Below are 15,206 nucleotides of genomic sequence, written 5' to 3' on the forward strand. Positions count from 1 at the left end.
TGTTTCGGATCCTTTTAAGCGGAGCGAACACGCCTACGCGTGTCCCAAGGGCTCCCGCACGCAATGGGACATTTCCCTTGTGAATTGGACGAGTTTTCACACGAGAAAACTCTCGGAACTCGTAATCTTTCGCGATGGAACTGTACGTACCTGTGGGGGATTAGCAATTAGCTAATCCGGTTCTTGTTCAAAAGGCTCTTGCCTTGGCAAACGCGCATAAACCCCTAGAACTGTACATGTTCATCTGAGTAGCCCAACTAGTGGGGCATTACCATATGTGCCAAAGGGGGGAGAGAGATGCACGAGAGCAAGTCATCGCGCTACATGAGACAGAGGAGAGCAAGCTTTCCATTAAAGCTGTAGACTTGCACCCACTACTCACACACACACACTATAGGTTACTTTCCTTGAGCAAAAATCAGCCCCAGCCTCAAATGGGCGCCCCCTCCAGCTGAGGTGTCCTGCAAATGGCTCTACAACTGCCAAGTGTCCAGTTTGCCCCTTTGAGTTAATTCCCTAGTTCCCACTCACTTATAAAGTTGTAAGTGACTTTCTGAGTGGCCCAGATTTCATTTGGCGGGCACAGGCTTCCATACTCATCAGAATTCAGTGCTAACTGGCCCGACCAGTCCCCGACTGACCGATCCAGACTCCCGATGTGAGGAACCTATTGGGCCGTAGCCGTTTCACATTGGCCATGCAATGTCCACTTGCACGTTTTCAAGGGTCCCGAGGAAACAAGTAAAAAAATAAATAAATAAAAATATCTAGTACTTATTTATTGAAGGCAACAGGAAAAATACACCTCCTGGTGACACACCGCACCCTTGAAATACTGCAAGCGACCTCGCTTGCATGCCAATAATACATGCGGTATCTCCTGATATCACATATATTCTATGATGGGAATCGAAGATATACATGCTTCCGGAAATGTAGCGTTGGACGATTAAACAATCCCACCAACGTGGCTACGACACAATGACGCTCCCTCAAGCCGATCAAGAATGTCATCTATCCTCGGTATGGGGAACCTGTTCTTGATAGTATTCTTATTCAAGGCGCGATAGTCAATGCACATGCGCCATGAACCATCCTTCTTCTGCACTAAGAGTACAGGTGAACAAAAAGGGGATGAACTGGGCTGAATCAGCCCCTTCTCTAAAAGCTCGTTGACTTGACTCATAATCTCTTTCTGCTGGGCTGCACTGACCCTGTATGGTGGTCTATTCGGTGGACTAGAACCTGGAGGCTGCCACAAGATCTATAGTATGATCCTCAGGTCTCTCAGGAGGTAACTCCCCTGGCAAAGAGTCCGAAAAACAATCACTGAAACCAGTCAAAAAAGTTGACCTATCTTTATCTAAGGTAGGCAAATTAGATACAACTTGAGGTACTTCTTTTGCAAAGATCAAGTACGCAGAAAGATGATTCTTTATTACAGACGAAATAGCAGAAGCAGAAACAACTGGAACAGACTCGCCTTTAAGCTTTACGTCAAGGACATGAGTCTTTCCTCTATGTACAAGGGTAATCTTTTTGTTGTAAGTATCCACCATAGCATGCAACCTGTAACACCATGGGATACCCAGTAATACATCACAGTCCTCAAGTGGCATAATATGAAATTCTTCCGCATCCACATAGCTCTGAATGTGCAGACGAAGCTTCCCCAAAATGGGAGTAACAGGCTCTGAATGACCTGGGCATGCCAAACCTGCTTCCCCTGCCATACCCATCTCCTCTGCACGGGCTCTTGGATCAAAGAAAACCAGCACTGTCTGGTCTCTAACTTTGCCCCAAGCTCTGCATAGCTCCGTGGCATCTGTGTTTGGCTGGTCTCCAACGAAATCTGGAACAAGTCCTGCACTTGGCTTTGGCTTCTTCCCTTTATGGTCTGACTTGTCATCCTTATCCTGTGACTTCTTCTGTGGGCATTCATTTGCAAAATGTCGTTCCTGTTCACAAATGTAGCATTTCTTGGCCTCCCTAGGAGCTTTGCGTTCTTCAAAAGTTTTGCCAGAAAAATGCCTCTTTTGTCCTTGTCCTCGTCCCGAAGAAGACTTAGACTGCTTCTTGGACGTATCACCTTCTTCAATGGAGGGCTTCTTTGTGGGAGGCTCAGAAGGCTTTCTTGCAACATTGCCCTTGGCTGAAAACTGTTTAGCCTGGGACCCTTTCTTGTGGCTATTAAATCCATCGGAATCTCCCTTCGAGAGATTGCTGGCCACTCTTGCATTCTCTATCAACTGAAACATATTCATGACAGTAGTCTTTGTGTAGTAGTCCCCGATTTTCTTGGGCAATCCGCAACAGTACTTCTCAATCTGTTCTGACAATGGCACAAACTTGTAAGAGGTGACTGGCAATAGTGCAGCCCAAAACTGTTTATTGTACTCTTCCAAGTTCGCACACTGTTTAGCATTCAACTCGTGCCATTCTGTCATCACATCCACTTCAAAAGTGTTTGTCAACCATGCAGGCGCAAAAAGCTGTTTGAATTGGACCCACGTTGTTGGGGCTTGACCCTGGTTCAACAATGCGGTCCACCATTGAAGCGCATTCCCTCTCAAGAGAGTGGCAGCCTTGCGTATCTTTGAAGATTCCGTGAAGTTTCCTCCAGCATAAGCTGCGTCGAACTGTTGTATGGAGGTCAAAGCCTTCAATTGATCCTCAATTCCTCTGAAAGTTTCAAACTTCACTCCCTGCCCACCTTCCTTGTAATCCTTAAGCCGACTCAAAGGAGCCACATTATCATAAACAGGTGCCTGTAACAGTGGTGCTCCATGAGTGTTCATTCCAGCACTGGCATCAACTGTTTTCCCTGTCATATCTACATTTTGTACGTATGGCTGCGAAAAACCAGCCATACCAAAGTGTGTTCCAAGCACTCGAAACTGGCCATAGGCACCCTGAAAACCCGGTTGGACACCCATGTTCGCGTACATAGGGTTACCCATGCATGTTTGCATTGTCCCGAACACATTCCCTGGCATATAACCTGTGGAAGGTCCAGCCATAGCTTGAAACATTGAACCACCTCCAAAATAACGAGGATAAGTAATAGGTAATGGAAGGGTCTGACGCATAGCGTGTTCATTACTCCCTTGACCATTCACAAACTGTTCCTGTCCAGCTAAAGCAAGTTGCTTTGGATCATTGGACACTGCTAGTTGCTCAATCACATGGGCTTTCCCTCTAGCATCACGAGTGCTCTGCGCATTGGAAATCTCCTTTTCCTGCAACGGCTCAGTCATGCCCTGTGTAGGAGGCTGAAAACCTTGTGTCGGAGCCTGTAAGAACTCCTGCAACCTTGGGTTGGTTAGCCAACTGCTGAAACATGTCCATGCAACAACGCAGTTGAGTTCTAAACAACCTGTCCTCTTCTTGAAGAGTTGAAGGAACTTTCTCCGTGCCATGTGAGGAAGATCCCTCTTCAGGTACTTGATCTCTCTTCTCTACCATAACAACAAGCTCTGTGTTGCTTTCATCCACAACAATCCACGCTGCACTTTTTGAAGAAAAAGTGACTATCCCGTCAATGGAACCATATAACGGGCCTGTACAACGTAGAGGGCGGTACTTTTTCAATTACCTGTTAACTTTACACAGAGCACTGAGAAGGAAAGAGAGCACAGTTGCGTCCAGCGACTAGAATGCCACTGCGCACACGAGACCGACACCATGTAGGCCCCAAAGACTGGCGCCCCTCTCGGTATTTCTTTATTCAAATTAAGGTAGATGATCCGACCACTTAGCACAAGCTTTCACAAAGCTGGCCAAACCTGGCGAGGGCTGAAAACACAGGTTTTCGACTTGATTTTGGCAGCATAACGACGCAAAAACCCCTGTAGGTCAAAAGCACCTGTCTAGGACGGATTCCCTCGCTATCTGGAAGCTTTCCGGTGAGCTGTCACAGAAATTCAGCGGGCTGTAATTCTCTGTTTTTCACTGCTGGGTGCCCAAAAGCCTGTACACACATCCCAAGGCTCTCACGAGCTCCCCCGGGGTTCCCTTGCAGTTTAGGTGCGAAACCCTAAACCTGCAGAAAAACACAGCAGGCTGTAATTCGCTGTTTCGGATCCTTTTAAGCGGAGCGAACACGCCTACGCGTGTCCCAAGGGCTCCCGCACGCAATGGGACATTTCCCCTGTGAATTGGACGAGTTTTCACACGAGAAAACTCTCGGAACTCGCAATCTTTCGCGATGGAACTGTACGTACCTGTGGGGGATTAGCAATTAGCTAATCCGGTTCTTGTTCAAAAGGCTCTTGCCTTGGCAAACGCGCATAAACCCCTAGAACTGTACATGTTCATCTGAGTAGCCCAACTAGTGGGGCATTACCATATGTGCCAAAGGGGGGAGAGAGATGCACGAGAGCAAGTCATCGCGCTACATGAGACTGAGGAGAAGGCAAGCTTTCCATTAAAGCTGTAGACTTGCACCCACTACTCACACACACACTATAGGTTACTTTCCTTGAGCAAAAATCAGCCCCAGCCTCAAATGGGCGCCCCCTCCAGCTGAGGTGTCCTGCAAATGGCTCTACAACTGCCAAGTGTCCAGTTTGCCCCTTTGAGTTAATTCCCTAGTTCCCACTCACTCACGAAGTTGTAAGTGACTTTCCGAGTGGCCCAGATTTCATTTGTGGGCACAGGCTTCCATACTCATGAGAATTCAGTGCTAACTAGCCCGACCAGTCCCCGACTGACCGACCCAGACTCCCGATGTGAGAAACCTATTCGGCCGCAGCCGTTTCACACTAACCATGCAATGTCCAGTTGCACCTTTTCAAGGGTCCTGGGGAAACAAGTAAAAATAAAAATAAATAAAAATATCTAGTACTTATTTATTGAAGGCAACAAGAAAAATACACCTCCTGGTGACATATTGGCCAGGTGCGCACATCTTCACACCAGCTACGGATCGAGACTGGGAGATACAACGGAGTATCAGCAGAGGCCAGGACATGCCTCCTGTATGACATGGAGCCTGAGACAGAGCTGCACTAGATATGCCACTGCCCCGTCTACTACGAGATACGTGGCCGCGTCCACTGCTTGTTCAGAGAGGGCTTCGGACCACCCTCCAAATTCATGCGGTATTAGGAGTAGAGATGCTTTGGTCTGTTTTTGCTCGAGCTGCGCAGACACAGAGAGAGCCTGATGAGGGGAGAGGCTTGCCAGTCTCAGAGACGGATCACACACTTCTTTAGAGTAGACACTGGACACGTGGAGGAGCTACTACCACAGGAGAGCTCGTCGCCTCACACCAAAGGCACACTGATCGATTGAGCGACCGAGCTAGGGAGATCCAGACGCCCACGATTGCGGAGTACTACATAGCATCGATGGAGGCTGCATCAGAGGATTCGGATCACTTTGCCCCGACATGCACGACGCCCGATTAGGCTATTGACCATGGAGGAGATTGATGAGATCCGCCAACGACCGTTGCTGGATCTTATGTGATTTGTGATTTAGCTATCCCACCTAGTTGCTTAACTCACACCTAGCAGTTTAGGATTCCACAGTATTTTATTTTGTCATTTGTGTTACTGACTTTGTATAAGATCCACCACATTGTAACTTTTTGGTCTCATAGGTCAGTTTGGCCTTTTGAAGACGGTAATATAACATTTCATTTTATTTCATTTCTCTCTCTCTCTCTCTCTCTCTCTCTCTCTCTCTCTCTCTCTCTCATGCGTTTCCTAGGTCCTTCGGGTATGCCGTGTCGCATCTCTCATTATCCAGACATGTTTGCCGATTAAAATAATCTGGAAAGGAAGTAATTGTCAAAAAAGATATCTCAAGCATTGTTGGATGCTGTACTTCATTTTATATTGGAAAACAATCTATATAAGTTGTTTTAGAACTATATTGTGGAAGATCAATGTGTCAGGGAGATATCATGTGATCAGCACCTTCAATTTAGGCCAAATAATAAAGCTATTTCATAATTTTAAGAACGCGTAGTGATAACTTGCCACCTGGTAGAAGCCAGCAGGGAACTATCTGGTGGTGGTGCCATTTTAACATCCTTCCCTAGCTGAGCAGTATCACATTTACAAAGCCGCTAATGACAAGTCTCTGAGATTGTGGGTATTAAGTTTATTTCACATAGTTTGAGTGAGACAGCTCAAGGAAATCAGCAGACTGACCACCTTTTGCAAGAGGAACTTTTTATCGTTCACTCGATCCCAATGATTTTGCACAGGTGGAGGTAATACTGATTATTGGTTGTTTCAAAGGAAAGCATATTTTCAGGATGCACTTCAGTCGAATGAATGATTATTCAACAGTACGGGCTTAAACATACTTAAAACAATGGCTTTAACATCCTTGCAGCAAGGGGGGATATAAGTGTGTGTGCATGCCGTCCATTCTTTGCTTTTTATCCTAAGACATGCAAGAAACAAGCCACTTCTCAAATTTGGTAGGGCCTGTGAGAGTTGATAGTCTGTGAGATTTCTGGGCAGAAAATATAATATCATCCCATTTTCTTCTTATACACAATCATCAGAAGCAGTCGGTTGGAGCAAAGTAAGAAGGAATTTCATTGACGTCAGAGTGGTTTCTCTCTGCTTTCCCTCTCTGGCATTGTACAAGAGCACATATTTTATCTGGACGGTGAAACAATGCAAAGAAAGGAGTGAAAGGAGAGATGGGGTAGGTATTTACACATGCTCCAAGTGAAACTTGGGCCAAAAGGTCTCTCACATTCACTAACACTAGGTTATGTTTTAGCTGGCATTTTGTTTGAGTGACGTGTGCATTGAAAATTGATAAAATACACTAGCAAGAGTGTTGTGGATTGCAGCACATGGTGAACTGGGTTCACTTTTTTGTCATAAGCATATTGGCTAGTTCTGGGAACGTGCTCATAATATAGATGACATAACATGCAACAGATTTCCCGGGCTCCACTTATTTGTGGCTGCCATATTCCCCTTTTGTGTTTGAGGAGCTTGATTTCTGGAGTGCACAAGCGCTTTGAACTGAACAGTTCAAATTACGAAGGGGATACACAAATAGCTCATTGTGGCATTATTCTGATAATTTTTTTTCTAGATTGTGCGTGGTCTCTAGATTGTGTTTTTGGATCACTCCTTTTCTCAAGTCCTTAGTTCTTCTCGGGTATGGCTGATGGCTTTGATTGGATTCCTTTGATCAGGTCTGTGGACAGCAACAGAGTCTGCTTGTCTCTGTATTTGAGACTGCCATTATAGTATGAGGGCTATGATTCAATAATGTCACTCTTCATCAACTCATAGTGCCTGGGAAGGACTATGGAATGTGAAGGTGCCAAACCGTTCTGCTTTTGGCTCAAGTATTTTTATACATTTGTCAGAAGAGAGAGAGAGCAGTTCCTCTGAGGGCTACACTAAAAGTGAGGTACATAGCCATGGTTGAAGTTAGAGAAAATTACCAAATACCCCTGAAATCTGTGAAAATTTCGAAAATACCTTGCAAATTTCAAAGATTCCCAAATGCCTGTGGATTTTTCCAAAATATCCCTTGTTAGTCTTGTCTCGCACACATTTTTGAAGATATTTTTCTTTGCGAACCTTCACAAGAAGGCTGGCTGTCAATAGAAGATGGTAGAACTAGGACTCTCGAGATGAAATGCCTCCATTTGTGAGCTCGATGGTGATCTTAAGAAAATTGAAGATAGATCGCCATAGTCAAAAAAGGAATAAACTATGCAAAACTTGCAGCAATGAGAAATTGTTACGAGGGTATAATGGGATTTATTAAAATTTGAGGGGTATTTTCACAAATCAGGGGTATGCTGGTAATTTTCTCTCACATTTAATAGGCTCAGGGTTAGAAGTGGGTTTGCAATCTCAATTGTTAATGATTACTGTCCTTTACTTTGAATCATTTTATTTGTTTACAATGTTACTTACACTGCGCAGGAAATTGTTAACCTCTTAATATGCGGACATGCTGTTCCTGAAGTTTTTGATGGGAACATGGATGTTGGTGGGGGTATGACCGTGAAAGGAATTCCTTCTAAAGTCGAAGTGGGGTTTCTGACGCTTCTAGAAGCATTCAAATATTGCACAGTTGGTCCATTCTTGAAGCGTCCAAAGTTTCCTATTTGGGTAGTAGGCAGTGAATCACATTATACGGTTCTGTTTGCTCTTCAGTCCAACATCCAGGATGAGAATGAGTTGGAAGATAGAGAGAGGTGCATTCGTCAAGCGTTTGATTTGCATGATCAGAGTGGGGGCGGCGGGTTCATTGTTGCGAGCTCGATGCAGCAATTACTCCGCGACATGAACATTACCTTGCCGCGGGACATGCTAGAAAATCTGTGCGCCAATGAGTTTGTGGTCTGGAATGAACTCTGCCAAGCACTTCACCAGATTGAGAAGAGCAAAGGTGGACTCAAGAATTCTGATACAGCAGGTGGCTCGAAGCAATTTGAGATTTATCACTTTAACGGCATAGCTAAGACTGTGGGCAATAGTTCGTCGTCTATTCAGCAGCGGCCAAGATTAACCAAGTTGCGTGTTTCCGTACCACCCAAGTGGACCCCTGAGGAATACATGATGGACATCAAGTCTTCTGCCTCTGAGAAGGGTACCGATGCTTCAAGCTCTATGGATACGAGTACAGAAAAGCCCAAAGAGGAACCCGTGCAGCATGCTCCGATTGTAGACTGTATAAGAACGCGATGGGAGCGAGCCACTTGCAACTGGGTCGGGGATGCCCCCAGCATTGTTTAGTAGCTGGACAGATACACTCTTTCAGATAGTGGATCAAAGGGTTATGTGCTTAGTAAGGGACTCGTGTATTTTTCACTGGACACATTAAAATCAATCTCTCTCTCTCTCTCTCTCTCTCTCTCTCTCTCTCTCTCTCTCTCTCTCTCACACACACACACACACACACACACACACACACACACAGAGAGAGAGAGAGAGAGAGAGAGAGAGAGAGAGAGAGAGAGAGAGAGAGGTCCATAATTTTGAGTGCTGTGGGTCCTTGAGGATGCCCGGTTAGCATGTCCTCAAGGAGTCTTACAAATCAAACAGGGTGGTGTGTAGGAGTCTTAGATGATGAATCAGGGCAGTGGAGAATAGTTCCTATGATTTAAAGGAACGTAGTGGCGCAGGGCCCAGGCCCATTGTCCTCTCTCTCCCTCTGTCATTCTATGATTGTGTCACCCCTTCTGTTATACCACTTACCAAAACAAAGATGCATTCCAAAACTCGGGCTGCTTATATATTTGAATGTAGGGTCTGGGTTTGAATGTTTGCAATTCCTGAAATAATGTGGTTTTTGAACAACCCCCTTGAATAATGGTGCATCTTATTTTGGTTGAGATTGTCTAATTTCTTTAATACTCTTTGGCAAATTCAACTGTCTTTTGGTAGTACAGCCATTTTATATGGTTGGTAAATTTCATTTTGATTGCTACTATAAGAGAGAATGATTCTTCAATTGTCTCCTTACAGTTATAAGTGATTACGCCTGGATTTTGAGAATCCCCCTTCCCGGTCTTCCACTCAAAAAAATAACCCACCCTCAAGCGGAAAACCTAAAATCCTGATGGATGGAACTTACTCCTGTTGCTTTACTAACCCCCCCTTAATGTCCTACCAAAGCAATATTTGAGGGTACCACGAAAGGTGCGGGAACCAGTGCCTTTAATTGGATATTTGTTATGCCTTTATTTGACATTGGGCTATGAGCTGATATGCTGACAAAAATGATCATTTATTTTAGACACTAAAGTTCTTGGCATGAATGGATTAGTGGGGTTCACGTGACAATGTCATGTGAAGATCTGCACTCTTCCGTGCTCTTGATGTATGGTCATGGATGCTTTGAAGCCCATGTGCTAAAACAATTGTGATGACATATAAGAGGGCTACAATTGTTGTGCACATGAAGAATTTTAACAAGTGTGCAACTCTGCATGATCACACCTAACCTTGTGCTTGAGTGGGTTAACTATACTGAAATTACACGAGTTCTATAATTGGACACTGTTACCTGTCTTGTTTTGCTACCAATTTTTTGCAATTGTTTTGCAAGCATTGAAAACAAATTTTGAGGTCTTGTTCGATGGAACGTTGGGTTATGAATAAAAAATTTGGTTTTGAAATATCAAAATGGATAATATTTTCAGTGATTTATGTAAAGTTTTAAGTTTCAATTTTACCAACGATTGAAATTGTGCTCTATTAATTATCATAGAACGCCTATAACTTGCTACATATTGTATTCTTCATATTTATGAATCATATCTATTTGATGACAACTTTTAAAAAAAGGAGAATTACACTAGCTCTATATAATAAGCAAAATATTCTGATTTTGAAAATGTTGGGAGTGGAGATGAATTTGTCTTTCAAAGCCCATACCAAAGTATGACTGTTGTTCAGTGTAAGGCTATGATCTGAAGTGATTTGCTAGGCTAAACCAAACAAAATATATAATTCTTGGGGATTCAATCTTGCATATATCTTATACATCAAGCCGCAAGATGAAATTTTGTAATGCATGGATTTTGTCATTCACCATGCCCACACCTTGTCCCTGCGAGGGAATGTGAAAATAAGATTGTGTGAAGGTATGGGATGTGCTTTTGTTGGATTGGCTGTGGTTCCATTTTGTTGCTCGAGTCTTTGTGCTTGGCCACATTACTCCATAATCAATTATATCTTTCCATCCAAAGTCCTAACATCTCTACGCAAATTCAACATCCCTTTGCAATTGCGCTTCTTTCAACCTTCCTTCTTGAGTTGAAAAAATGTTTCAAATTGGGGGGTCACTAATTGGTCATGGGAATAGCTCCCCCTTTCCAAGAGAACTTTGTAGGTTGGACATAACCAAGTGATTCCTCTACTTTACTTTGGAAGGATCCCACCTTCCCACAGGTTTTGTATTTGTGAGTCTCAATCCATTAGGGCCTCCTTGAGGTCTCCAAGGGCCCTTCATTTGGACGTTTAGTGAAATGCCTAATTTTTTGCTAGCAATAGTCTTAGATTCCATCTTCAAAGTGAGGGAAAAATGAAAAAATAAAGCCTTTCATGGTTTACTTCTAGTCAATTCTAGTTTTGGAGTACACCACTAGCTTTCCTCTTGGATACTTCAGAAATAAATCTTTTGAATGTGATTTCAAGTAGTATCTCCCAATAAAAAAAGGAGTCGTCTTCCACGACCTTTTAAAGTTGGGTCTTGAAAAGTACATGCAATGATGGTTTTTTTGAACTTTTTGGATGTTGGAGGAGAGTGGGGAATGTGGAGGGGGAGCTTATACATAGTAGCCCTTGATCTTGGGCTAGATCTAAGGATGGATCAAGATGGACTCCTCTTTCAAAATGTGCCTTATTTGTATGTTGTGCTTTCTTCTTTAGCATCCCTAATCGCTTTCCACGACTCATTTGGCCACGGATCCTCCATTTTTGGTATGGTTTCCATAAATGTGATGTTAAATCATATGTGGTGTTAGCCACTCCTTAGCATCTAGTCATGATTTTGGTTTGTTTCAAAAGCCTTTTATCTAGGTGTTTTAGGTTAAATTTTTTGTTGTTTTGTTTCAAGAGGTGGGATGGATTTTGGAGGTTCATAACCAAAGCTTGTGCAGTGTCGATCAACTTCCTACACATTTCTTAGCTTTGTCATTCTCCTTCAGAATGAGGACAATTCAACCATCTTTCCTTGAATGTTTCGTTAGCTGGCCTCATAGGCTTGCAATAAAGCATCTAGCAGTTCCACGAGTTAATCAGCACTAATCTTTGGATCTAATGGTGAATCTTTCTTTCCCTTCTATTTTTTTAGTTGTTCTCGAGCTTGAGAAAGTGTTAGCGTCATAGTTGCTTGCGTAGGCTTATGATTTGCTTTCAATTTCTCTTCTTTAGCTTTTCGAGATTTATGTTAGAGTTCTAATGGAGTTGCCATTTGTTTCAGTTTGATTTAAGTCATAATTTCTTTCCTTATCACTCTTCTGATTCTCAACATCTCTAGCTTGAGCTCTCATTACCACATTTATCAAAGCAATTCACTCAATATTTGATGCAATTGTATACGGTAGAATTTCTATAATGTTCATAGGCATTTTCCTCACTTCTGTTTAAAAAAAAAAAGGGGGGTGGGGGGGGGGGGGGGGGGGGGTCACTATGTACAAATTGTGTATACCGTGTGCATTAAAGGACTATTTTAAAACTCCTTATCAATGAACTTTTGACGTATAAAACACACCCTTTTCTTTTTTAATTGGTAATTTATTTTTTCCAATTTCATTTTACAGTATCCTTCTGTATGTGAAAATGTGAGCAAAAATAAAATTTAATAACCCCTTCTATTGCACTCATGTGATAGTCACCATGTGCGGACAATTTCTATCCCAATAATCACCTCCACACTCATTGCGTGGTCCTGTTCATTGAGCTTGTTGTTGTGGTGGCAAGGTTGTCCTTGTCTTGGCGAGTATGTCTTTGGTTTGTAATTTTGATTGAATATGAACATCACAATGATCGTAGATTCCTTGCAGATTTTCCACTTGCTATCCCCAAAGGTAGTGTGATAGCCATCAACATCTAGCTGCCTTGTGCTTATCAGGATCTTCTTGATATTGGGTACATATCTCACATGATGCAATTAAAATCTGATCCATGCTAAAAATTTCAGGTGTTATCTGTTGATTCCCTCAATATCACATGCATGATTGTCCCCCAAATGAACAACACACTGTTTGCTAGCACTGTAGCTAGAGAAGCATTCTCGATGTGGTGTCACATGGAACGAATCACCTGAATCCAAAATCAGATGTGCATGTCATCATCAGAATCAACAACCAAAGATTGTGCACTATAAGAAGAAGCAAATAGAATTCATTGCCACTATCCACATGACTAACTACATTGATTTCCTCTATCTTAACCGTGCTCTTCTTTTCAGATTGACCATCCTTTTTGTCATCCTTGCTATCATCAAACTTTTTACACTTGGCTTTCTTTTTCTTCCACTTAAAGCAATCACGCTTGAAATGTCCTTTCTTGCCACAATCATGGCACTCAACAGATTTCCCACGACCAAAGAGCTCCAAGAAAAGTTAGATTGTTACATTCTCAAAATGCAACACATTTTTTAATTGAGATGGCTAAGTAAGCATCCTTGTCTGTCTAAAGTGTGACTTGTTGCTACCTCTGTTTTTCGATTTCCCCCTTTGCTGATATCTACCTCTGGTATGCAATGCACTGGAAGAGTTATTAGCTACAATATTATGTCTATTAAGCTCGTCCATCAGCAAAGAGCTCTCCACATCAAGATACATCAGCATAGCATTGGAGTTGCTCATGGCTGTCCTGAATGTATCCAAACATTCAAGTAAAGTGCATAGTAGGAAACCAACTTTGAATTCATCATCAATGTTGAATTTCAAAGCAACCAGCTCGCTGAAAAACGAGTGAACTCATTAAGATGTACACTCATGGCTATACCTTCCTTTATCTAAGGTCCATGAACTTCTTCAACCAGTAAATCTTGCTAGTAGCATTTTTTTGAGCATAAAACTCCTCAAGTCTAGTCCACATAGCATAGGCAGAATTCAACTTCTCTATATTGAATAGCAAAGAGTTGGACACTGAAAGATCTATCGTAGATCATGTAAGCTCACCCAAATCTTCCCAATCCAATTGCTCTATGTCTGCTGATCGTACCCCCTTTGTCTTAATAGACTTCACCTATTTCTTCTGCACCAAGACATTGTAGCACTATTTTTTCCCTCAAGCTTCTTGATGTGCAAAAGGTTGTTGTTGTCACTGTTGCTTGCCATGACTTCAGCCAATTATAGTAAATTGAAGCCTCTGTTGATTGGAATCTCAACTCGGTCTGCAACAAAATAGCCGATGACAAAGAAGCACAAGATCGGCTGCATAGATTGTTCTTAGCCAGTCTCAAAAACTCAAAAGGCAGACTCAGACTCTGGAGTCTGAAGAATTCAGATCATCCAACAATCTGATTCAGCTACGGTAATCCAATTTGGCTTTAGCAATTCGGATTCAACTTTAGCAATTCAGATTCAGATCTTCTGCACTTTTGGCACACTCTAGGAAACCCTTGCTGAAAGGCAGACTCAGACTCTGGAGTCTGAAGAATTCAGATCATCCAACAATCTGATTCAGCTACGGTAATCCAATTTGGCTTTAGCAATTCGGATTCAACTTTAGCAATTCAGATTCAGATCTTCTGCACTTTTGGCACACTCTAGGAAACCCTTGCTGGAAACCCTCATTCGTTGCCTAACTCAAAACTGAGTTACAAAGATTACAGATATGAGAGCTCAAAGCTCAAAAGCACTCTCTCTGTGCAGGTTTGCTGCTCCACTCGTAAGACCAAGATGACCTTGCTCTGAATCTCACACACTACTGCAAAATGAAAAAAATTGTTTGCGCACTCTCATGTTGAACTAGAGTTCTGATATTAAAACAAAGTCTGCTGCCAAAACATAGCTCTGATGCTGATCCAAGCTCATCGCACCAGCTTGTGAAACCACACATCTGATACCAATTTGTAAGGATTGAGTGAATCTTAAACTGTAGAGTCAGACCCGACAGTCTGTTCAATCTAAAGTTTCAGACTCGGTAGTCTGCAGAATTCTAACAAAGCAGCCTATCAAATACAGACTCAGCAGACTGATTGTACTTGCAGAATCAGATGCAAGAGTAAAGAAATAGAAGTTAGAGATTGAGAGGATAGCTTTGACAAAGTGTTTGTGGGTACAAAAGTGTTGTACCTCTTTAGGTATTTTCTGATAGATATAGTGTACGATTATACAACCACCCAATAAGGGTGCGAATATACAACCGCCCATCCGCATGTGGCCCTTTATTCCAACAGATGTGTTAGTCACAACTTAATCAATTGATGGACTCAATGTGTGTGCAAACAAAATAACAATGCATTAGATAATGAACTTGATACATGGTGCTTATATAGCACAATGAGCAAATCTTGGGAATGAGATAAGCAATGAAGAAAGCTTGCACGTGGGGAGTCCTACCGAACCTCGAGCAAAAACTTTTGAGAAAACCAAAAACCGAGCAAGATTCGTAAAATGAAAGCTCATGAATACGGAGCTATAACGTTTCAAGTCAATATCAACAATATTTGACTGCCTGCATAATGAATGCATCATGGATTCCAAGTCCTAGGTATCTACATGGTATAATGCTACATCTACACAA

The 15,206-nt window shown here is 42.6% G+C and overlaps 1 protein-coding gene across 1 annotated transcript in view; it reads left to right on the plus strand.

The window, feature by feature from the left end:
* LOC147423719 (ubiquitin interaction motif-containing protein) overlaps nucleotides 1-8,847 on the plus strand; it is a 62,463-nt gene extending 53,616 nt beyond the window's left edge. Inside the window, exon 7 of the mRNA XM_086501082.1 lies at nucleotides 7,920-8,847. Coding sequence (XP_086357208.1) covers nucleotides 7,920-8,735 — 816 coding nt within the window. The 3' untranslated portion in view covers nucleotides 8,736-8,847. The remainder of the gene's footprint in view (nucleotides 1-7,919) is intronic.
* Nucleotides 8,848-15,206: the final 6,359 nt, after the last annotated feature.

This window comes from Adiantum capillus-veneris, chromosome 26, assembly GCF_014529385.1.
Source record: "Adiantum capillus-veneris isolate H3 chromosome 26, ASM1452938v2, whole genome shotgun sequence".
NCBI lineage: Eukaryota > Viridiplantae > Streptophyta > Polypodiopsida > Polypodiales > Pteridaceae > Adiantum > Adiantum capillus-veneris.